This window comes from Manacus vitellinus, unplaced genomic scaffold (assembly GCF_001715985.3).
Source record: "Manacus vitellinus isolate BGI_N305 unplaced genomic scaffold, ASM171598v3 scaffold_17_pilon, whole genome shotgun sequence".
NCBI lineage: Eukaryota > Metazoa > Chordata > Aves > Passeriformes > Pipridae > Manacus > Manacus vitellinus.
This window is the reverse complement of record NW_021939256.1, coordinates 1205186-1230780: the sequence shown is the minus strand read 5'-3', so window position 1 is coordinate 1230780 and position 25595 is coordinate 1205186. Positions and strand designations below refer to the sequence as shown.

At 40.2% G+C, this 25595-nt stretch overlaps 1 protein-coding gene across 1 annotated transcript in view; it reads left to right on the top strand.

The window, feature by feature from the left end:
* The first annotated feature begins 24320 nt into the window (after positions 1–24320).
* LOC103756423 (zinc finger protein 516-like) overlaps positions 24321–25595 on the top strand; it is a 28668-nt gene continuing 27393 nt past the window's right edge. The window contains exon 1 of the mRNA XM_008922471.3: positions 24321–24390. Coding sequence (XP_008920719.2) covers positions 24321–24390 — 70 coding nt within the window. The remainder of the gene's footprint in view (positions 24391–25595) is intronic.

Genomic DNA, 25595 nt, shown 5'->3' with positions numbered 1-25595 from the left:
GACACAAGTTGCTATACTGCAGAGAATATACAAAAAACCCCAACAATGAATACAAAACAGTGGTGCGTGGCTGTACTTGGTTGGAAGTTACTGGTGGCATGGTGGGACTTGCTCAGGAACGTGAATGCCGTGAAGGGGCAAGACAAGAGGTGGGAGTAAGGTGCAGGGGGGGCAGAAAGGACAATTGGAAGCTAGAGAGAAGCAGGACCTTGTTGAAAGGAGCTGTGCTGTGCAATGAGGTTTCAAAGAGGATCGGAGCTGAAGATAGGTGTGGAATGGCATTGGGGTTCAAACCCTTCAAGGCAGTGCCAGCATGCTGGGTAGGTCAGGAAGAAGAGTAGGAGAGATTTATGAAGCATAAATTTGGACTTTGTTTTGCTGATATATAAGTTATAACAAATCCAAGACCTGGAACTTTAATGGAAAGTACATAATTTCAAAAGTCTTTTTATTTAAAATAATTTAAAAGTAAAAATCGCCTGGATTTGCTTTAATATTTTAGTAAAGTGGCAAGGCTGTAATTTTGAGGAGGAAGGGAACAGTAAGAATAAAACAGTATAAACAAATTAAATCAGAAAAATAAAAATGTACAGTAATTCCAGAGAACAGAAAAAGATAGTCCTAGGAGATGTTTTCTGTTGCTAACATAAGTGCATGAAACAGCTGCCAATATGCAGTACCAGGACTTCATTGTTCTTACATGAAAAAATGTTTCTCTGTGTGCAAGGGAAGTTCTCTCTACTGTTTAAATGTTTAAAAATCAAACATTTTTACTATATATCTTGAATAATCACACTTTAAATACTTCTCATGCCAGACTCTATAAATCCCACAGTGTTTTTCCGCTGAAGACAGTGCTCTTTGGGCATTTTATGCCAAATGATATCTTGTTCTATATATACAGTCTTAAGTATGTTTAAGTTATTTAGCATATTTGGTTTGCTGAAGGAGCATATAATGAATTGGACAATGTTTTGGTGCTGGACAATTGGTAACTATTGCCCCAGGCTTCCAAGAAGTGAGTTAGTTTCAAGAAGGAACAGTGTCTCGGAACTGAAGACAAAAGTGTTATGCTGTGATTACACATTCACCAGTTAATTTTGGCATTGCTGAGGAGTGGTTGTTGGGATATAAAACCCCATCAACTTTACAAGCCAAACTGATTGTTTTGATTGTTAATGCCAGTGAGATCAATGAAACTCTGGGACTTCAAAATACAGCAAATTGATGATTCAGATCATAGGGGAATCTGGGCAGAGGCAAGGACCCTGTGCCAGCAGTAAGATCCATTAGATGTTGTTTGGGACTTTGCAAGGTTCCAGCTGTTCCTTAAAGCAAATTTGGTGGATCAGGACTACATCAATTACCAGTTTGAACACATCTAATAATACCATTGAGAAATTTCTCTTTTATATCTGCCTTAGTCCAATCCTGATGGCACGTTAGCAAAGCCACGTGCAGTGTGGTACTTTCTCGTGATCTGAAGTTTCTCTGCAAAGCACTGCAGGTTGAAGCATCATTTTTCACCAGTACAGGCCTGTGTGTATCTCCACAGCAGCACTTACCTCTTTCCTACCCTTTGGACTCTTGTACACTCTTCAGGGTTGCAGAGGATATCTCCTGTGAGAGTACATATTTACCTGTGGTGCTGCTATCAGTGATAGTTTTTGCTTTTATTTCTCTTTAACTGTGGGTTGATGTGAATGGGAAGAACTACTGAGGAAACAGAGCAAAATAGAAATTAAGCTGATTGTCCCAAGAAAATGGATAACAAGAAAAATTCTGGCAGCCAGAATCACTCCAGTGTGTATCAAGAGGAGAGGAATAGAGAAAAGTCACAGGTATGGTTAAAACCTTCCTTGGCAGGGTACCTCACACACATGAAGTTGCTTACCCCTTCTGTATTTTAGGCTGATGATGGGAACTGTGTTTTAAGAAACTCACGCCAAAAGTTTTTTACTGGAATGGGGCAGCAGTGCTTTGGGATACTAAAGTCTGTACCCTTTAATGCTGTACATTACCCTGACATCATACCAACTAAGGAAGGTTTAACAAATGCCCTGTAGACATCTTGGGTAAATTCCACTGTGTTCCTGATTACCACACTTTGTTCTGTGTTACTAAGTTGTGTTTTACTCAGTCGCATGTAATGTGGGTGACCAGCAAGAGTGTTAAACAATAATAATTCAAGTTCTTCTCGCAGTGGAGCAGAGGGATGAGGAACAGATAACACACAGCTCAAGTCAGAACTAAGATCGCTGGCTGAACTTGAGATGCTTCAGTAGATTAATGACTTCTCACAATAGAGGTTGCCTTTATGGTGGCTCAGAGACAACTTCTTTTGCAGCATTTTGAAATTATTAGTCCAACTGTTGCACTGCTTTTATTCCTTGGAAACATTTCAGTGGGGGTCTTGTTTAAGTACTGAAGAACTTCATGCATGTCAAAGATATTTCTACTGTATTTAGCTTTAATTGTTAGTGTTCCTTTTTTGCAGGTTACCGTATACAGTAACAAGAGACACAGTTAGACAGGTGTGTTGTTTAGGTAGTTTATTGTAGCTGTAGTTGTGTGATATGAGCAACCAAAAACATAGCTCAACTTGGAAGAAAATTTGTACCAGATGCTAAGGGAGAGATAGGTTTACCCAGCCTTTATTTTATCTGTTAGGAAACAAGGAAGCAAATGTGGTTTCTTAAAGGTAGGTGATAGTAGGATAAACCTTGCCCTGAAGCATATGTAAGATGTCCAAGATGAGTTTTTCATGCTGCTACTTCCACAGTTTTTAGAAATGTTGTCCAAAGAACTGCTTCAAAGGATTGCTTGTGTCTTCGCTTAAAAGTCCTTCCCGAGTCATCATTCTCCATTCCATGCTTACCATACATTGGCATTTAAAAAAAAAATATTTCCAAGAATGTGGAAAGCTATTAGCCATCTTGATTTCAGTTTGTGCGTACAAAAATGCCCCTTTTTGTTTAAGTCAGTTGCACAGGGGTTCCAGTTTTCATAGTAGGCTTTTAGCTCTTCTTCAGCAAGTGTTGTAAATGTCTGCATATAGGGATGTGCAGTTGGAAATCCAGCTGCATAGAAACTCAGCTTTGACAAAACCCTCACTTCTTGACACCTACCCTGGCCTTGCTGCCTTGTAAAAGTCAGTTTAACATCTCTGGTAATTCTTAGTACTGGATGTTTCTATTACATGTAAAATACTGCTTTGTGACATATATGGTCATAAGATCTCATTGTGTAGTGCTTTTATTTTCGAGGAGTTTCTGATCAGAGAGCAAGGACTCCCTTCCCCCAGCTAGTAAAGCAAGATTCAGGAATGAAAATTGAAATGGAAATGTTTTTAATCTGATTCCCAAATATTTCAGTAGTGCCATGACTCTGTTCAGTGGGATTATACTGATCTGTAAATGGCTGCTAACGAGGGGCTTGTTTAAATGCCTTTAATGTTAAATCTTTTTGCTGTTCTTAACGTTATGGTTCACAGTTTGCCCTTCATCAGTCTTAAACTGAGTCAGGTTTTCTTTGTTAATGCATTAGGTTTGACAATGTGGTGGGTTAAATTCCGTGGGAGCTCAAACATGAGTGAGTTCCAGCACTGTACAGGTTTTAGAAGTAATGCGTGGTTTGGCCTAGCATTGGTAGATAATGTGTTTTCTGCAGGTGCATTTTACAAATACGAGTTTTACTAGGTCTCACTTGACTTCACTTTATTACTTTTTAACCCAGTAGTCTTGTTCAAGCACTGGATTGCTTTACAGTGAATGGGCAAGACTATAGAAGTCAAGAGCAGCTTAGGTGCAGTTAAGGGAACCCTTTACAATGGGAGGATCAATAACTTTTTCTTATTCTCAGTTTTCTTTTGACTGCCTGCAAGATTTATCAGCATCAAGTCTGTATGTTTTTAGGGAGGTGAAAAACATGTAGTGAATTTTATTGAAACTATGGAGAAAAACTTCTGAGTTTTTCATTATAATTTTCAGTGAATCTCTTGAATGAGACTTTTGGATCTTTGTACTTGGTGTGTGATTGCTGTGCCCTATTTTGTGACTGATATCTAGACATTATTTCCAGTGACCTGAATGGATTTGTAAATGTGTAGGGAACTTACTTTCATAGTGGATTTGTTTTCCTTGTTTACAGACAGCATGAGTTTGAACTGGCAAATAACAGAATACTTTGGCCCTGATCCAGCAAAACTTAAAACTGCTGGCTTGATTTTAAGCGTACAAGCAGTCAGATTGGAATCATTGTTAATTGCTTTGTTGAACCACTTGGCCACTAATGGCTTGAGGTTAGAGAAGAATAGAGAAATCTTTCTTTTCTGTAATCAGTGCCAGTATAAATTGCATATCCTGAAATGTATCATAGCATGCAAACTTTACAGGGTATAAGACTAGGGGAGAAGCAAGTCTCAGAATTGTCTTTTGTGGATAGTCTTTTAATGGATTTGGTTACACTTTAGTGGTGGTGAGGGCAAAAATCCAACCCTTCATCCTTTTAAAGTGCAGAATCTCTATTGAGAAAATGTCCACGTGAAAGACAAAAGTGCTCTCTCGATTGATGATTATTGTAACTTGGATACAGCTGCTTACTTAACGTGGATTTAGAGCATGAGATACTCTTCCTTGTACAGGACCCACGGGGGAAGATTTGCCCTCCTACTTTTAGAACTTTATTTTCCAGGTTGGTAATCTCAAACCTCAGTTATTACTTCATTATCTCTGTTACTTCAAACAACAGCAAAATAGCCATTAAAATGATTGTTTTTGTCATATCACAGATATAAAGCTGAAATTGTAGTCTTGTGTGGGAGTCAGAAGTTAGGGTTTACTCCAAGTCAGATGTTTTCTCCCTTTTTTAAAGGATGCAAAATCACAGATTTTATTTATTTATTTAAAGACTAAATTTGGGTTTAGTTTAAAATATAAGGCATTCCCAAACCTTGTGTTTCTTTGAGATAACAAATTCATCAGGCAGTTGAAGGTATCAGTTACACCTAACAGCACTTCAGAGGTGTGTGTTATCTTAGGATAGCATATGTCTTGTGATGTCTTTTTGCTTAAATAGCATTTGAGGCAAGCTGTTGTCAGCAAAACCTAAATATTTGGGGGGAGGGGGAAAACATAACCACAAGGGAAATATATGAGTTCTTTTGGAAATGTGAACCTCAGGTCTAAAGGACTTCCCCCTTTCTCTGTGAAACATTTTCTGGGTGTTTCAACAGTAGAGGTTGCACACCAGTGTAATGACGGTGAAAGACTGCGTGCAATGACTTGGGATGATAATGGGACATAAAAGACTTCATCTCTTCCCATGCCCGCTGTACCCCAAGATAGTGGAGCAGATGCTGTATTTAGTCATTGCTGTTTGCACGGTCTGCTAGGTGTCTAGCACCACTGAACCAAAGGTGCATGCAGTTTTCCATGACTTAGCCTTTATTTGGTAGGTAGTAAAGCCTTTTTTTACTAGATAATGAAACAAACAGATCTGTCTCTTCCCTTAAAAGAGAATTCAGGAAGTACAGCTTACACTGCACATGGAACAAATTAATCCTAAACCTCTTATAATACTTTGCAGAAGTTTCTTTTCCTTGCACATGCCTGTATCCACAGGCACAAGTTTCCCAGAAACGTTTTAACGTGTACTGTTGAAGCCTGAAGAAGCCCTAAAAAATACTCAAACACGGAATGACAAGTAAAGTTGTAACAGGAAAAAGTTAATCTTTACTTGGATTGTTCTGGGACAACAAAATGGGTGCACATAAGTTGAGGATTTCTTACTTGCTACTGTAGTGCTAAATGTGTTTTTGACAGGGAAGCCTCAGTGCTGTTAATTTGTATGGAAATAGTGTTGTTCTTTTAGTAGTTTATACACACAGACATAACACATTAGTTATAATTCAAACATAATCACTTTATTTTCCAAATGAAGTTATTAGAGTTTTTTATCTTTGGTGTTATCAGTATGCAAGTGCCTAATACTAAGACTCATAATGGAAATGAAGTGTTATTAATTCAGGATGAAGTTTTTTTTGTGCAGTAAGATTTTCTACTATACTTACCTTTCCTGGTAAGTTATATTAGAGAAAGATTTTGTTAAAAAAAAAGGAAAAAAAAAATCTTAGAATATATTCAGTAAGTTGAAATACTGATTTCACTCAACCAAGGCATCATGGAAAGTACTCTTCATAAAGTATTTACTCAAATTCCAGTTTTGCAACTTTCTTTGAGGCCTTTAGAAACAAAAGGGAAAGAAACATGATACATAGGGAGGTGAAGGTTGGAATGGGCCAAAAACATACTGTAATTAAAAAGTCCATCAAGCTGAAAAAGGTTTGAGAAAGGAAAGGCAGAAATTTAGAAAGCATGTGAGTTTATGTAACAAGTATAGCTTAATAGATCTAAATGGGAAAGGGCTGATGTATTACTACTAGAGGTGCATCCAAATGATGGAAACAACTTCTTCTGGAAGCTCATTCATAGTTCAGGCAGATTACTGCTGCTGACAGCCCTCCAGAGATTCCTGTAGTGAGGGCTATGCAAAAGCGTTAAGTCAAAAATGTGGTTTTCTGCAGTAACTGCCCTATCTGTGAATCTGCTTTCTAACATGAGCGTGTTTCATCTGATGAACAGTATCAAAAGTGTCTCATAGCATATACATTGTAAGACAACCATCTTTTGTAGAGGATCTGAATTTAGGCTAAGTCCAAGTGCCATTTCATGATGTATCTAAACGTTGCTATGGGTGAATGGGGCACTCAGGCTGGTGCTGCCGAGTGCTGGGTGCTGTGGGGTGATGGATGTGACCTGGCTGGGGGTGTTTCTCTGTGATCCGGCTCGTTGTGACTGTCATGTGGTTGTGAACCAAAAGAACTGATAGAAGAGTTTGTCTTGAAGGGACTGATGTGGATTCAGGCTCTTGTCAGCTGCAAACCATAGGTGGTTTATGTAGGAGTGGCAGCAAATGGGAGCCTAAGGAGCAGCCTTGGAAAAAAGCTGAATCAGCGGCACAAGGAAGTAAGCTGGGGGTAGAAGCATGCTGTGATTGCATAAGTGATGTCATGGTGTTAGCTTACTAATGGGAGAAGGGCCATGAGGATAGCCAAGGCCTGGAGCAGCATGTGCCGGGGAGATTGGCACACTGTGGGGAGTCTTCCTATTTGGGCACAATTGGCACTTGAAAACAGAGCATTGTTTAAAGGAAGGAAATGAGTGACCATGGAGAGAAAGTGGAGCACCAAGGAAGAAGGTGCTGTAGCTCAGTGTCATCCTGTTCACATTAGGGTGTGGGAGTGCATTGTGGAAGGAGGTCACACAGTGCCCCTGCCACAACCCTCCATGAGCAGTCCCAGCGTCTGAAGCCATGCATCGTGGCAGAGCAGGTAAAAGGAAAACAGGTAAAAATTTCCTTCTAGAGAACAGTGGAAACTGAAAAGAGAAGGTGTGATAACAAGCAAAACATACAAATGAGAGATTTCATTTTGATACCTCATATGTTCTAGTGTTTCACCCGGCAAATCATAAGAATAACTATATGTATCTCTTGTATCTCTTCATCTGAGTGCTTGAGTGTCAGGAGGTAATTTTTATATTTGGAGAAATGCTTTGAAAGAAAACACTAACTCTACATCTGTTTCACTTTCCTTGTGTGTGGGGGAAAAAGTGTCATTGAATGGGAAGAGTCAGAATGATAAAGTCCTGGACTTTGAAAACATGACTCTTAAAACTGGTGTGACTGGACTTCTTAGCTTAAATGTAGCATGTCGTTTCAAAGGCACTAAAATCAGACAGATAACTTGCCCCAGATGTTTAGATTCAGTGGAGCAGTCACACGTGGTTTTGAACAAAGTTGCGTATACCCTAGTAATGATTTTTTGTGAATAATAGTGTAATTTCAGACACCTTTCTTTGCCTGTATTTTTCACACAAATAAATTGGCACCCGTGGCAAGCACAGTGTTTGTCAAACTAGCTTCAAGATCTTAATGTGTTGTTTTCTTGAAAGTACTTGCTGTATTTCTTTAGTGAAATTAACAGCTTGTTGAGAGCTAAGGTTGCACACTGGATTCATAATCAGTTTTGCTTATACAGAATATTTTATTTTTTGCCTTTCTTTCATTTTGGGGGTGCATTTATATTAACAGAACATCCATTAACTCCTGCTGTTTATTCTTTACCCTTAAGCTACAGCCCTTTGTTGTAGCATCACAGTGTTGACCCTGGAACCAATTACTGTGCATAACAACCAGAAGATGATGAGGCTTATTCTGCAGCCATTGTTTTCTAGTAGTCTTGGTGTACATTATTCTCATAGTGCAGTAGGATAACACTGTTTAAGAACTTTGTAACACTGCCTGGCCAAAAACAACAGTAAAAGCAATAAGAAATAGGCTCCTTTCCTGATCTCTTGTTTTACAGTCCCAAGAGCGCAGCTGGGAAAACTGCAGCATTCTTCCTAGATTTAGAGAGTTGGGATGTTCTCCATTAGTTTTGATGTCTGTCACTTCCCTAGAAGTTGAGTGCATGTGTAAATGTGATACAGATGTTGTATGAAAGCTTAATTATGCCTCTCTTTACTTTAAGCTGTGGTGCTGTTCTGTTTTGACCCCCACCCTCCCACCCCAAAAGGCTTTCCCTGAGAAGAGAAGGGAAACCATTTTCCCATTCTTCCCTTATTCGGGGGTTAATTATATTCTGAAATGTGACTGTACCGCAGCAAAAGCTGAGTGGGCAAACAAGACTCTTGACAAAAAGGCAGAAGTTTTTAGGCTAGCTTAAATTTTCTGTTCTTTCTTAGAGTGTAGAAGTCCTTACCAATTTCAGCCAAAAGAAGGAATCCCATCCTGAGGTTACATTTCATCCACAAACTTGGCTTCTGAGGGAGCTTAAATCCTCATGTTTGGTTTCAGGTCGTTGACAGCTAACTCAGTTAAGTTGTCACAGGTGCAATTGTAAGCAGCTAGCAGGAACTGAAGAAACACTGGTAATCCCACTTAGGAAATCCCCTAGTAGCTTGGTGCTCACTTGAAGCAGAGGACCAGAAATTCAGTTAGAGGCAGTTAGGAAAAAAAGGAAGAAAAAAAAAATTTTTGCTCATGAATCAAAATTAAAGGGATATACGCTTCTGTAGTTTCTGGGGTTACCATGTTATCACTGCTCTTCTTAGAGAGTCTTCTCTATCTAAACTCCTGAAACCAGTGAAGAAATCGCTTGATTATTCTCTTTACTAATACCATACTGTGGTTCTGGGATGCCAGATATGCAGTCAGACTGGATGAACCCGTTTATTTTTATTTTGCTATATTTATTTTTGTGTATGCCTTTGTGCCTGTTGAGTTTTCATGCTTTCACAATCACCAGTGTAGTCTTTTCCCTCTTTGTGACCCCTCCAATACAACAAAATGAAAAAAACCACCCTTTCAAGATGTTGGAGACCCAACTTGTTTACATTTTTAGATGAGAAATAACAAGAATACTCTCATAGTTTTTGGGAACAAATGTCGCCTTTTTTTTTTTTTTTAGTTACCTGAATCATAAGGGAATAGGATTGTCAAAATCAGCTTCTAAGCTAACATGGTTTGTAACTTATGTTTGTGGAAGAAAATTAATTGACCAAATCTGAAACAGTTTTGGTGTTCGTTAATTTTAGTTTGTTTTTTTCCCCAGAAGGGGAGCTTCCTGTCTCTTTCTAGAAAAATCGTCAGCTTTCCTGGGGAGGAAGAAGTGTGTGAAATGCATTATTTCATATGTCACTTAAAAGAAAAGAAAATAGCGAACTTATCTTGTACATCAGCTCTGTTGGTCAAAAATACTATTTTTTTTTTCTTTTTCATTGGTTCTCTTAAGGACACTGCTTCCATTTTCACAGAATTATATATGTGATTTTTTTCTATTAGAAGGAGGCAGAGTGACAATGTCACACAGTCGTTTTGGAGTGGAAACCTTGGCAAAGTTCCCAAGGGAAAAGTAAAAGAAAACTTTAAACAGGGATCAAAACAGAGAATTAACGAGTAGATAATAGTATATCTTGAGAAGTGTTAATGACCAAAATCTTCCAGCAGGATTTCCCACTGTGTGTTACCATTTTCAAATGTACAGCTGTGTCTAATTATCTAAAGCTGGTGTACAATGCAATTAATGCAGTGCATCTGAAGAGCCAGGTAACAGGGCAGCTGACCACATATGTGAACAAATAAACCAATGTGTGTGCAATCTGTGCATGCAAATGCGTGAGGAGTAGATTCAGGTGTTTGCAAACCTTTGCAGGCCCAGCTTGTGGGCCAGTGTCATCCCCTGCCCTCAGTATGGACATAGATACATGGAAATCAAGTGAGAAAACAGCAGAGAGAAAGCCAGTTAGTCAGGAGCATAGTGTTTAAAGTTCAGGGAAAACATTTCTAAATTCAGTTTCAAGCCATAAATAAAAATAATCCAGCAAATAGTTACTGCAAAAATAGATGCAATCTGACTTTTTAAAATTTCTGAACAGCTGATATCGTGACCCTGTATTCTTTGTTATTTATGGAAATGTGGTACTTGCCAGACTGTGAAAATGGCTGCCTGCTTGTATATATATTATTCTTTAATTGCTTATAAGCAATTATTATTGCTTATTATTCTTTTATTGCTTATTACTGAAATGCAGCTGCATTTTCAGTAAAAGCTTAATAAAAGTATGAAAGATGGAAAAGACAACATCTCTTTATTAATAGCTAGATATGAAATTATTCCAGTACTTTAAACTTTCAAATCATTTGTGTGAGACAAAAAGACTGGAAAAGCTTTCCCAAATAAATGACTGTCATCAAAGCTTCTTTCCATATAAGGTTCGTATTTCAGATCCAAGACTAACTAAAAAGAACAGAAATACATGATCATCACATATTAATAAATTACTCCCATCTAATTGTGCAATAATTTTACTAGGCATTCTTTAAAGTGCAATTAGTTATTTTCCTAAATTATGAAATTCATTTGAGCTTTAGATCTTGTATTTTGCTCAGATGTTGTAAGGCAAAGCCAGTTTTCATAACTGATTTACTGAATGTTGCTGTTTGTATTTGCCTGTCCATGTCAAATATTGTATGGGCCTTTTGACTTTTTAACTAGCTAAGAAATTATGTGGAAGAAACAGAGTTAAATTAGTGATAAATTACTTGTGTGCAATCAAATCTGTTTCCCTCTTTGTCTTTCTTTCACCTCACCCTGCCACCATAGCAAAGGCTGTACCAATTCAGCTGTAAATTTCTTAGCGAAAACTGTTCAACTTCCCTGTTGCCAAAATGATGTTTCAAACCGAACTCACCCATTTGCCTGGAAGTCTGTATCCGTAAGCCTCAGGAGTGGAATAGCTGAAAGTCTGACCCATCAAAAGCAATGACTGTCTATATGTGTGCAAGGTGTCTGCAGCCTGACCGCTACACACAAGCTGTTATACAAGAGCTTGGTCTGAGAAAAATATTTTAAAGGGAAGGTGGGAGTGGGATTGAGCTTTGCTGTTTACAGAAAGCATGAGAGGAGAGGCTCTACTATAATGTTCAGGCAGGATATTAATTAATTTCTGGTTGAAAAGTGGCACCAGTGAGTTGGTGGAAAAGATGAGTTAGTTGTAGGTTGTAGGAAGTCAAATACAAAACCAGTATTACTGTTCTTGGAGTCTAAAAGTCCAAAGTATGCAGGCTCCAAAACTGAGTCAAAATAAACAAAATTTATCTCCTGGTAGGAAGAGGTGGAGATTTGAACAAAACCTTCTTCAGGTTGGTTTCCTAACAGTTGGAGAGAGGATGGCTTTTGGCAGGGAAAGTTTGAGTTTGTCAAAAAGACTGTAGCAGTTTTTTACTTCTGTCGGACAGAAGCCTAAGAACTGTGCTGTCTACAGAATGTGTACTACTAATTTGCCAAAGCCCAAACAGGTTTTTTGACAATCCTTATGCTTCCAGTACACCCTGGCCTGCCTTATATGCAAAGAGAGTGCCTTAAGGCTGGTGTCTAGACAGAGCCTTGTGTTTCAGCAAAGGGAATTAAAAGCAGGCTCTGATATCCCTAAATTTGCAGAGAAAGCTGTATTTTGTCAACCTGCCTCTTGTATTTATTGGAAAAAATGTTACATTTTTGTTGGTTCCTAGGATGTGCAAAGATAAGGAGGCATTTCAGGTGTTGCTTCTCAAAGGATGTAACTGTATCATGGCTTGTTCAAATGCCACTGCTGAACTGCTGCTGTAAAGATTAAAAAGTGGGGCTGCTGTTCGTAGGCAATCCTATTCCATGTCTCGGGCATCACTGTAGTGAAGGATTATTCTGACATTATAAACCATACAAAGGCAACTCAGTGAGCCTGACCTTCTTAAATCTAAGATGAAATAATGATCTGTTTTGCACCCTGCAGTATGGACTGACAGAGTCAAAATGGTGAGTCTTCAGTTCAGTTCAGTCATGGTGAATTGTAAATAAATAAACAAGGCACTGGTTAGTAGGACTATTTTTAGTTAGTAGATTCTTATTTGATGCATTAACCTTGCTCCAAATTTCAAAGGTGTGCTGCCATTTTCTGGAATTAATACCATGATGGAGTAAGTTACTTGGGTAATGTCTGCATCAGGGTTAATACAGTGTAGGTCATGTTGCAGGTCTTAGTTCCTCAGGCCTCCAGTGTATTTGTAAATATAACTATTCCTGGTTTGGTATTTACTTATTTTAAAAGTAACATGAAAACTTTGGTCCATAACAGAAAGGGTGTTTATTCTTTGATTTTAGTTCAAAGTCATTTTATCAGGAAGATATCTAGTAGATGCTCAGTGCAAAATACATAAGGGAATGTGAGGCAAATGCACTTCCCAGCCTTCAACTCAAACACTAAGCTTTTAACAGATTTAAGACTGAAACCTCAAATTCAGATTTGGCTGATGTATTTTATTCTTGACAATAAATTGTGCAAAATAAGTATACACGAAATGCTGTTCACAAAGGGTAGTGTCTTGGGTCTCAGAAAAATTCAGTGTTTGTTTTCAGATAATCTGCATTCCCTCATAACTGCTTGCATCATTGAAAATAGTTCCCTGTAGTGCCCCTCCATCCTTCATCTGCAGTACTCTGCTCTTGGTGAACAGCAGGTTTAGAGTTTTGACTAATAGGCTGGGACTCAAATGGATAACCTCTATCAATTATTCATGACAGATCTGAGTAGCCAGTGTACAACACTGACAACATTCATACCTTTCTACTGTAATATGAACTGTAAACGATATAGTGATTGATAGACTACAGATGACCTTTGGTCATTTTTATTAATTCCTGTTGCTGAGTTCTGTAACCTGTTTTTCATTGCTTATACTATGGAGCCACTGGGTTTTTAGAAACTCCAGCTGTCCTGCTGGGAGAGGCTCTGAATTTACTGTTTTTTTCCTATTTATATTCTTTGGTCTAGTTCTCCTCCTTTTGAGGTTAGTAGTTGTATCATCAGGGATTTCAGTGGGATCACAACAGACTTCCTGTACATATTTAGAATAGTATTAGGTGACTGAAATAAAACATGGGTGGGAGATTCTGTGCTGTGGCTGATGGTGAGTAGATGTGAGTAGAGCTATAGGTAGGTGAATTCTCAAAAAAAGCAGAGAAGAGGAGTGTTGCTTGCCCTTTGCTCAGGGACTGTTTCTGTTTGCCTGATAGATTAATACAAAAAAGCAGGTTGAAACAATACCAGGGGTTGAGGTGTTTTGCTTCCCATCTGCATGCATAAGGGAGTTCCATTGTATAATCATACTTTACATATCCTGTGCTGTGAAGATGCAAATTTAGCGTTACAGAATAAGCTGAAATTTTAAGAGCATTTAAATCAGTTTACTCAGGGTCCTGATGGAGAAGTGTTTTCTGAAGTCCAAAAGGAGGAAAGTGGAGTACGTAAGCACAGTAATTGGATGTTTGCTAATTCATTTGAGAAGTGCTATAGGTACAGCTCTACAGAAACGTAGTTCTGCATTTAAATGTGCTGCTTACCAGGAGTTCATAGACAGGGCCTATTTAGAAAGTCAGAGTAAAATTGAGCCAAACTTGGAAGAAATCAACACTGGCCCCGGTGCTGGAAGGTGTAAAGGGGTGGAGGGGAGTCCTAGTTTGTGACATCTGAAAATAACCCAAAATTGGAAAACAAGCAAGAAATATCTCTTTCACAGGACAACCTAGATGCACACTGTGTTGCAGGCTGTGCCAGCAGAATTGTATGTGTTAGGCTTACAGCAGCGTTACCCTCCTGACCCATATAGGTCTGGTGGAAGGGACCCCTGGTGCAGGTGCAACAATGTCAGCCAAGTGGACTTTTAGCTGAGTTTTGTGTAGAGGGAAGGGGGTTAGAGGAAGGGCTGTAACAATACAAATAGCAGCCTTGCCAGGATATCTGCATTTATGCTGACAGTTCCATGGGCGTGTGGTTTTGGTTCCTGGCATGGATGTAACTGTGGTACTCTTGGTGTGAGGATCCATGCATTGACACCACGGCTGCTCTCCCCATCAGACCTGTGAGGCAGGGCTTGGTGAGGGATGACAGGGATGGTGGTGGTTTGCGCTGTGGTAGCAGCTACACCGTGACTCTGTTGTGGGTGAGGGAGCTGTTGTACTTGGGGTTCGTGTAAGCAGGGAACAAAAAGTGTTTGGAAACCCTGCCACCTGTGCTCACAAGGTCACTTCAGTCACAGGCATTAAACCAGGAAATCTCTTACCTTCAGCTTCATCCTGAGGAAAGGGCTGTGGCAGGCTTTTGCCTTATATACTGCAGGAGTTCAGGAGAGTGTACCCAATGTGTTAGATTACCGAGTGGTCTTGCCAGCACACCTAAGCCCTGATCTGTGTGCCTTGCCTCCCCCGGCAGCCCCTGAGTGCCAGGCAGTGCTCCCCAGGGAACACTAGTCCTCATGCTCTGCTCCCTTGTATTTGCCTTGGGTCTTTAGCGTAGCTGAAAGTAGGGCTGTTCTCCTCTCATCAGTCCACCTTAACAGAGCATTACTAGCCAACATATTTTGTTGATCAGTGTGATTCCAACTCTGCAGCAATATGTAGACTAACCAGATGGAGGCTTGTACCTCTTGTGATTGTAAAATTAACCAGAATCATTGATAGTTACGAGAGTGATGACGGAGACCCAGGCGCTGTCAGAACAATGTGCTTTGAGGCATGCTTAAATCTGTTAAGACAATATTTCGTGTTGCCGCATGCTCAGTACACAATTCTACAGCACAGCAAGGGCGCATACACCTCACTCAGCTGTGAGGGTGGATAAAGGAGGAAGATTATTCACTACTGGATTTGACTCAGCAAAGAAGGTGCAGGTCCCACTGCATTCAGAGGCATAGCCAAGAAATTTTAGTCAGAGGTCCAGGTGACTGGATTTGTGGGGTTGGTTTGTTTTATTTTTTTAATAGCTCAGAATAGGATTTTCTAACTTTCTGAATAAAACAAAGTTTTTTAATTTGAACCTAGTGTGAGAAATTCCAGAGAATCAGCAAGAAATTTGTGGGAAACAGCTGGAAATAAAGTGGAGAAGGCAGTGCTGTCTCTATTCTCTTCCTGCCACACAGCCCACAGATGTACTGTAGTTCCCTGTTCATTTGCATCAGTGACTAAAGGACCTATTTAAATGAACAAAGTTAATGAATTAATAAATGCAGGACAGGGAAGAAACCTGCATTACAAAAGGTACTTTGTTCTTAGATGTCGAGAGTAAGAGTTTGGTTTGATATTTCATAACATAGCACCGACTGCTGTTTACTACATTTTGTAATACATCCCCGGTAACATGAGATCGCACCACAGATTCCTGCTGTTAAATAGTTATTCAGATGTGTTGTGTTACCGGCAGCTTTTTGCTTGCATATGAATTATTGGGTGTTTGAATTAGCAAAACGTGGATTAGCAGAGTTTTTGCTTCGTTAGTGGTACGGCAGACACTTTAGCCATTTGGTCGTCAGATACAGTCGTTCTGTGTTTGAGCTTCTCAAAATAATGCCTGCTAGTGCCTCTGTAATTAAACATCTGTCAGGGTTTCAGAAATGCCCTATGGGTTTTCTTTTTTGGGGGAGGGGGGAAAGAAGCCCCTGCTCTTAGGGGAAAGAATGCTGTAACAGCAAAATATATTTTGGCCATTTTTGAAGGAGGGCAAACTTAGGAGATCAGCATCTTTCTTCTCCATTTTGGCTGATGTAAATAAGCAGTAAATTTATTGAGACATCCGGTGCAAAACTGGTGTGAGAACAGAACTTTGGGTCTCGTGTGGCAGCTTGAGCAGATGGGTGCTTCTTACTATTTCTTAAAAACTGAAATGACAGGGAGATTAGGGTTTAAAAATCACAGCTTCTGTCGCATGCATTAATTAAAGGGTTTTAGTGTAATAATTCTATCTTATTGTTCCAGAGCATACGCTCAGCTACTTTCAATTTTTAAAAGTACTCAGCCCTTCTCTGGGAGCCACGGCTGTTTGTTCAGTTAAATTCCTTCTGATTAAAACTCCCTGAATAGTCATTGCCTTCATATACCGAGACCAGCTCTGTTTTCTCTATGCTACACTGATAATGGGGTCACTGGGAGATTTCTGAATTACAAGTTCTAACCGAAGTTATAGCGCTTCAGGGATGCTTCGCTGCTCAGCACAGTCTGATGCGCCTCAAAGTACTGTTGGAGCACTTGGGGCAGTGGCTTATACATTTCTATTTCTGACTCATTTTGCTCACAGGGGAAGCACTGTAGCAATTTTGGTTATTTCCTATCAAGTCCAAAATATCACCATACTTTTTAATATGGAAAAAAAGTTTGAACCCAGTGTCTTCAGTGATCCAGCAGTACTAGCATTTTTCTTTTTTTTTTTTTAGATATGCCTCCAGTACCCTGTCTTTTACTACTTTTTCCCTGCAAAATAGAAACCTGCAGATTTTTCAAATCTGAAAACTGCATATATCAAGAGTACAGATGTAGCAGCAGTGTAGGTAGTCCTCCTCTGGGGTCCCAAACTGATAGGTTGTGACAAGATTGCTTAAAGAAAAAGGTCCTTAAAGTAACTGTCACGCAAGTTTTATTTAAAAATGCCAGTCCTGTGAACACTGTGGATTTGTTACTGGTTTTGCTTCTTCCAACAAAGCTTGACATTCCCTGAAAGAGCAGATGTTCATGGAACGAACTCCTTCTGGGGAATTAACTAATTAAGAAGGTCGAGCTTCTGCGTTCTTCCAAACCGTGTATCCTGAGGCTGCAGTGTGGTGTCAGGGCTCTTCCTTGGCAGTGCTTGATAGAACATGAAGGTTGAGAATGGGTCAAGACCTGTAACTGTCTGCCAAGCTGGTGATCCTTGTGGGTCGCTTCCAATTCAGGATGTGATTCTGATTCTGATCTGGTGCTGGAGTTCAGTAAGGGAAGAGGAAAGAGCTGCCAGTCCAACAGCTTTCCTTTTCCCTTTAACTAACTGATGATTGAATGTGATGGAGGTGGCATCCGTTTCCAGCAGTTTGCTGGGGAGCCTGTCCTGCTACCAGTTCAGTGAGTGAGTAGGCAGACTTGTTTTATGCTATCTCTGGCCAGCATCACCTGGGTTATGCAGATACTGTCATTAGCTCTGAGATGGACTTAGTGATGAGTAGTAAAATGATGAAGATCACAAGTTGTGTGTCTCTCTCTTTCTTTCTGGTTTGTGTTTTGTTTTTCTTTTTAATTTATTTTTTGGCCAAGCTTGGGAAATGCCACTCCCAGGAGTTGGTAGCAGAACCTCGCAGGAGCCGAATTGTTGTTCTTTGCCTCATTAAGTGCTACAGCTCCCTGTAACGAGCTATAAGCTGTTAGAGCAGGCTGATCTATCTTTAGACTGTATTGACCCATTATCACCCTGAGTCTTCATGTCTTAGAGGACAGGCCATACCAAGTAAGGGATTTCTTAGATCCTCTTAGATGCAAGAAGAAGCTTGGTTAGAAGAGGTGTGTTGGCACCCACCTGCAGCAAGACAACCTTGGTAAAAGGGGCTATTAATCTGTTTCTGGCTCTGGCTGAATGGAAAACCTCCTCAGAGGGAATTTCAAAGAGACGCGAGACTTGTTCAGTGGTGGATCTCCATTTTGAGGCTGCAACCGTCTCTTGCAGAGAGAGTCTGCGGAATAGAGAAAACTAAATTGGCAAGGATTTGAGTTTGAGGTGACTGGCAGTGGGATAGAGAAACTCCTCACAACCCCTCCAGATGCCTTTCAACTTGGATTATAGAGCCCGTCAACCTAGAATTTGAAGGCAACTTTAACTGAGCTTATTCTGATACTTTAAATTTCTTGTACTTAGTTTTAAAATGAAGGTTAGAAAAAGTTTCATGAAAGCTACTTAAAATGAGTCTAAGATCTAAATATGCTTATTTTGAAAGTACTGTTTGTAGCAGTGTGATACAGTAATGTTTAAACCACTGCTTTCCACAGAAAAGAATTAATTTATTGTGATTCATGAATGTTGTTAGACAAAGTATTGCCTTGTTTTTCTGGTTTTTTTTTTCAGCCTAGTAACAAGATGACTCAGATAGTAACCTGGATAATTGGGTTACATAGAAACGCTTCTTTTAAAAATATAGGTTTATGTTCTTAACATTACAGCTTGAATTTGCTACCAGTAGCAGTGGATCAATTTTGAACCAAAATAGGATATGCATAGAAACTTCAGCTCCATTTTAAAAGGCACTTCTCATTGTAAATACAGGAGTAAAACACTTCAGTAACAATGCATTTTTTAGGTAAACCAAATTAAGAGATTTTTAGAAGAGCAGCTATAGTACTTGCACATTTGATTTGTTTGAAAACAAGGATTGTATTTTGCCACAATATTAAAAGTACTCCATAATCTTAAAAGTTTTAAGTTGTTTCTGTTGAGAGGATTTCCAAGGTAAAACTGTACTTCACTTTGAAGTCCAATACTTAGCATCAAGAACACTTAGCACAATGCAAGTGCCAGTAATATTCAGCTCTATGAAATTCTTGGTAGTTTAATTGAAGTCTGAATTTTATGTTTAGGTTGAGGGAGCATGAATTTCTTGGGCAAGAATTACTGCCTAAAAGAAATGTTTCGACTTTCCAGAAGCACAAATATAATGCACTGAAAGTATAAAAAATGAGAAGAACCAAAAGTGGAATTCAGAGTTGTTGGGGGAAGGAGAAAGGCAAGGAGAATGTAAAGTGCTGTTTGTTTATTTTAAATTTATCTTTTTTCATAATGACTGGGACTTTTTTTTTTGCCTTACACAATTACTAAGAGCTTCACTGCCACTAGTTAATTAGAGTGAAAAGAAAGAATAACCAGGCTACAAACTCTGATCTAAATACTCAGCATTAGTGAATGACAAAGACTAGATATGGTGAGGAGTTACAATCAGTATGACTGTTTTCAGTGTGTTATATCTTCAAAAACTGGCAGTGTACCAACTTAAGTTTCCTGTCCTGGCCAGGGCAGGTGATCAAGGAACCACAATTGAAATTAAGACAGAGACTTTTATATGGAGAGTTGAGTCAGGTGGAGGACAAATCTTCTCAGTTAGTTGGAGCTAAGAGACACTCTCATTTCTGGGTAACTGCTCCTCCTCCAGAGGATAGAGAACTTTATTCTCAGAGGGATAGAACAACTTTCTCATGGTTGTTTATGGGACTAAAGTATGTAGTAAACCCAAAAGCTGTAACTTGGAATGTCTTTGGTTGCCTTTAACTGTAAAACCATCCACCCTCTGAGATACTGGTTTTGTTTTTTTTTTTCTGGTGAAGCAGAGAATAGAGTAAGACAAAAGAACAGAGAAAGAGTACTGATGACTAGCAAGAAGGATGAGTTCACAAGATACTTGAAGGGTGTGGGAGAAAAAAAGTCCAGAAGGCATTTTTGTAGTTTTGATAAAGGTAAAAGGTACTACACCTGTGTAATGAGCTTTTCCACAGGCTAGGTAAAACAGGAAGACAGGAAGATTCAAATAGGAAAGGCAAAGAAGAAAAGTGTTGGGGTAAAGTCCTTTAGTGGGAACTTGGAGGAGATTGAAAGGTTGACTTGGCTTTGTAGTTGGTAGAAAGTGCTTGCTGCTGAAATCTGCATGCTACTGTGGAGGGTGGCTTTTGCACCTGAGACTTTAAACACAGACCAGGGCAATCCAGACACCATGCTAAGGATTCCCTTCTCATGGGAAGCCTTCTCGCAAACCCCAAACAAGATGAAAAGGGATATCTCATAACTTAGAATTTGTTAATTATAGACAAAAGAAAACTTTAAAGGCTGCTTAAAAAGAAAAAAAAAAGAGGAGGGCGGGGGAATTGTCAACAGTGAGCTTGGGAAAGCCAGTATTTCATCAACAAATATACAAAATTAAGACAGAGCCTAGGAAAGTCCCTGGTAAAACTCTGTTCTCATTTATTTTGCTGGAAACTTTCATTCTGAAATAATAAATTATGTGAACTAAGTCTAAATCTTTAAACCAGGCGATTTTTTTTTTAGAATTTACGTTGAAAATGCCGCTTTTTATTAAACTTTACTAAAACATCCTTAAACTGCATGTTCGGACTTTGCTGCTGTTGCTTTCCATTCCTAAACAGTCAAATGAAAAAGTGCAGCATCATGGAAGAGTCCGTAGTTTGTTCTTGATAGACTGGAAGTGAAAATAGGTACCAGAGAACCAAGTGCACTTAGCTGCCCAGTGACAAGTAGAGTTTCCCTGTGAGGCAGAACATGATGAAATGTGTTTGTCTTCTGAAAACTGTGCCTTGTGAATGCAAGCATATGAAATATGTTTTAATGCCATAAAATAGGAGTACCCAAAATCTTTCATTGCTTCAAAAGACCTAGGCCTTTGTATCAGGACTTCCTCCCCTAAATATTTGATTTGTTTTCCCCCCTTAGAATTGAGTTGACTCCATTTATCTTTTTCCTAGTCTTCATCTTGAAGTTGAATTCAGAACATAAAAATGTACTTTTTTTCTCTTCCTTGCTACATCGGGCAAAATCTGAAGTTTTTATTCGTGTTCCCTCTCCACACATTTTGTATTTAATAATGTGTTGTTACAGCATCTTAGTTTGTTCTCCTATGACCATAAACCAGCAGTCTGGAGAAGTGACCTGGTTGCAAATGTTGGCTACCATCTCCTGGTAGCCTGTTTTCTTGTACAAGTTCCTGCTCGTTGGTTTACTTTCCTGATAGCTGTGTGTAAGTGAAGCTTCTCTCACTCGTAGAGCATTTTTTTAATTGGCGAGAATGTTCTCTCAATTAGCACTTGGCAGGCAAAGGTTTTTGCATTTGTGAGGTCTTTGTGTTTTCTTCTCCATATTTCTGTATTTTTCCCCAGTGGCTGCACTAGGAAAGTTCAAGCAATCCTTTCCTGCCGAGAGGAGCATGTGGGCTAACTGATTACCATACATTAAGAAGGACACTGAAAATAAAGACAGAGATTGGCATTACCTCATCCTACTGCTGAAAGCCCAAACTTTGTCCTGTTTTGACAGAGATTTTTCTATGTAGTAGGGATAGTGAACAAAAGTCAAAACCTCTCTGTTAGAGGTTTTGTTTTCCTTAAAATGGATGCTTTTTTATCATCTGCAAACATGGTTCTTACTGTAAAGTCACCTGTATAAACCTCTTGGGGGCTATTTATTGCAATGAAGTTTTGGTTTAAAAAAAGAAGAAAAAGAAAAATGCTATAATACAGTTCATTATGTAGAAAACCCCTAGTCTTTCTGTAATTACACCCCAAATTACTGGACCAGACACAGCTTTATTTTCATCATGGCGGCAAACACTTTGACCTAGGGTGTCGTGATCAAACATGTCAGCACACCTCAGTCCTGTGGGGAACATTTAAATTCAGAGGATGGAGCCTCTCTTTGCTCACAGCACACTGACAGGTGCCCTGTACTTGGTCACCAAATGACTTGCGTCCACATAACACAGAATCATAACAGCATGTCTGGGTTTGGTTATGGATGTCAGGAGAGATAAACTCAGAGTGAGGACCACATTTCCCAAATTCACAACTGGTGCAATATGTAGTGGGAAGAGCTGTGGGATGCTGGCTGCCCTTTCCCAGTCTCATGGCTCTTTCGGCTCTGCAAGGTGGTTCTGTCTCTGTCCTTCAGAAATGTGGTGGTAGGTGCTCACATCTGTGGCAGTGACTCCATCTGCACAGTCCGTGTAATGAGCTCACATTCAGTGCAGGGATGGGGCTGCCCCGAGTGGGTGGTGAAGCAGGGAGGAATCCCTCTGAAGATTGCCTCTGTGGGGAACTGTGTCCCCTGTAGCACTGTTGTCGCCTGGGGATGCTTCTGTGGGGTAAGCCTCTTTTTTGATTGTGCTTGTTTGGTGACTTTTTGTTTTGTTTTTGAATATTTTATTGTGTTTTTTCCCCAACTTGGTGGTGTTCCCCAGAGCAGAGGACTCAGCTGAGCCCACAGGTGCCGATAGTGAGGAGGAGTGCGTGGACACGGAGGGGAGGTTTCTGCCTGTGCTGGGTCAGTGATGCTTAGAGCTAGTGGTCCTGAACAGCAGCTATGGGAGCACTGTCACCTCTGGGCTTTTTTTACTGGGGATTTTATGTTCTTTTGTTTTGCTTTTGTTTGTTTGTTTTCGGTTTGGTTTTTTGTGTTTGTTTTTTTTATTCGTTTGGGGGCGGTGAGGCCCGGGCAACATCCGGACTAGCCCGAGTCCAGCACACCCAGGCGGTGCCGGTGGGTTGGGAAGCGGCTCCAGGGCTCATCCGCTGAGCGGCGGCGCCACCTGGCGGCAGTGGGCGGAGCTGCCGGCGCCGAGACCTCCCCCCTCCCCTTCCTCCTCCTCTTCCTCCTCCTCCCTCTCCTCCTCCTGCCCGGCCTGCTCCCCGGCTCAGCATTCCGCGGCTGCCTGGTGCCAGCTTGCTGCCGAGCCAGAGGCTGACATCGGCATCCAGGGAAAATAACTGCGCCTTTGGTGGCAGTGAAAATACCAGAGCTTTCTTGTAGGCGACGTCCTGTGCAAATCTGATTTACCCGGGCTCTTTGGGGACCTGCGGTGGGGTTGTCGGTGGTGGGGAGTGGTCGAATATGCTGCCCGTGGTGATAAGCCCGTGGGGTGGGAGTTTAACTGAGCACAGGTGAAGGTGCCAAGGTGAAGAGCACCTCAGCAGTGCTGAAAGCGCATGACTGAACTCCCGGAGATGGGTGGCTCCGTTGGCTACGTAACCTCCCTTGCAATGGCTTGAAGTCCCTTTGGAAGCTGTGTGTTTCTTCTGATTAAAGAACTAAAGCTGAAATCTGCTCGATGTGATGTCTGTGCCGTAAGGACTAGTTATCACCTGGACCTTGTGTGTAGTCAGGTGGGTGGGTGGATTAAGTCACGGATTAAATGCCTCTTAGTAAATAGATTTAAAATGCCTCTGACTTTGAGGAGGATTTTCAAAACACTTTTATTTTCGTGACATGGGCCTAATCTGTATCTTTGTCAGAGTAGCTGTATTAGTAAGTACTTCTTTGTGTGGCACTACTGGGGACACACACATACATGCACACACAGTCTTTCTGTAAATATCTGGGCAGACATCTGTTTTTCTACCTTTTAAGAATCTGAATTAACCAGATTAATTTCTCAAGCCCATTCTTTTTTAGGAAAGTTTTATTTCTGTCTGGAAGCAGTCTTAAGGAGCCAACTATGGTTAGGATGGGGAGTGGGTGTCCTACCTTGTAACAGGAGAGTGTGGATAAATGGCAAGTAAGTGATATAAGTGATCTGAGGAGCTCACTCTTTATTGGTAATGTAATCTTTTTTTTTTTTCTTTTTTCCCTCTCACTCTGTGGAGTCTTATATGGGTAAAAACAGACCCCAGCAACTGATTCACAGCTCAGGCAGTGGGGTGGGGGGTGGTTTGGTTACCTCAGTTCCCCTCATCTCTCCCCAGTGTGTCCACTCCCCAGTAGAGTTGCTCTGACCAGACCCATCGTGCACTGCTGGGAAAGCAGATGGCCTTCCTGAGTTTCCAAAAAAAGTCAGGCCCCTGTAAGTCCTGAACACTGGGGAATAATTAACACTTAAACTCCTCAGGACAAGAAGTGTCAGTACTGCTCCTTGCAAAATTACACCAAGCCACAGCCCTTGCCCAAGAACCAGTGGAGTTTGTTCCTTGTTCCCAGTGAGATGCTCTTCCATCCTGCCAGGTTTGCGTATCTGAGCAGACAGGCTTTGCACTGAAGTGGCAGACACCTTTCTGTTTAAGGACACCTCATAAATAACTGATCACTGACATTTTAAAGTCTTCCCTCGTTAATCCCATGGCAGGTGCAGGGATCTTTCATGCTGCTTTCTAGGGGCTTGGTCTCAATATGGAGACAAGAGATGTCCGTGAGGTTAACAGAGTTTTTGGCACAAAGTGGTGTTTGCAAGATGCTGCAGGTACGTGTGTAGAAGTTTGGGGGTTTTTTATCAAACCAAGTTTGTAAGTTGCCCTTAATTTACTTTCCTTTTCGCTTGTAAAGAATGTAATAAAATGAGTGCTAGGGAAAAGAAAGAAATCTGAAGTACTTTCCAGCTTTTCTGGATGTAGGTATTTGGTTGTTTGGTTTTCTATTTTTAATCCTTTTGAAAAGGAGAAATTCCAAATTAAACCAGCCTGTGGCAGTGTTTTTCAGCATTTCTTTTGCTTCTGCTGCGTTTAAAGCTTAAGCCTCAGTGCTAATTGGAAAAGTGGAGAAGCTTCCTATGCAGTACGTGCAGTAGTTAGTTTCAGATTTAATAATGTTTTAGCATTTTCACACAGCTGTTATTAAAATGAGTGGGTGATATAAATAATCATGGCTCACAGGTGCAGAATTGCTGTTTCGTTGTCTATGAAGCTTATTTTAAAAGTGATGTGTTTCTGTTGCCATTTTTCAAATGGATTTGATTTCTCTTCCCCATCCTCCTTTAGCATAACAAAGTTTCTATTATTTAAAAGTTTCATTAAAACACGTTTACAGCTGGTTTTTCTTTTTTCAATACCGTCTTTGAGACATCCTCTTGTCTCCTGACCTTTCTGAGTTACATCACACACCCTGGGATGACTCTCATCTGACTTCCTTCCCAAACAGAAGACTTCCTCTGTCTCTTCCACCAGAGATTAATAGATGCTTTTATTTATTTATTTTATCTTTTAAATGACATCTTGAAAGTTACTTTTCCCCCCCCTTACTCATTTTTCAGATTAGTAGGACTTCAAAAAGTAAGAATTTAAGTGAGCCCAGAACTTTGGTGTTTTCTCGAGCTCTCAAATTTATCTCTTGCTATAAAAGGAAAAGTGTCAGGAAAAATGCTAAAGCTCCAAATCCCTTTTAGAGCGCATTTTGCCTGAAGACAGCTGCCCTTTCTGCTGCTGTGCTGGTGGCAGTATGTTCCAGCTTGCTTTGTCTATTAGCTCTTCAAGGGGATTATGGAAGTTGCCAGTAAATGGCTGATGTCTTTAGTGATCTGCATAAGGCTGTCACAGAGTTGTTTCAAGCCAGGTCTGAAAGGCTGTTTACTTTGCTGGAAGTGCCTTCTGTAGTTATTGTTACCTTAAGGGAGGACACTGGAAAGAAAGGGAAGGCTAAAGGAAAGGCTGCCTACCTAGCAATTAACCAACT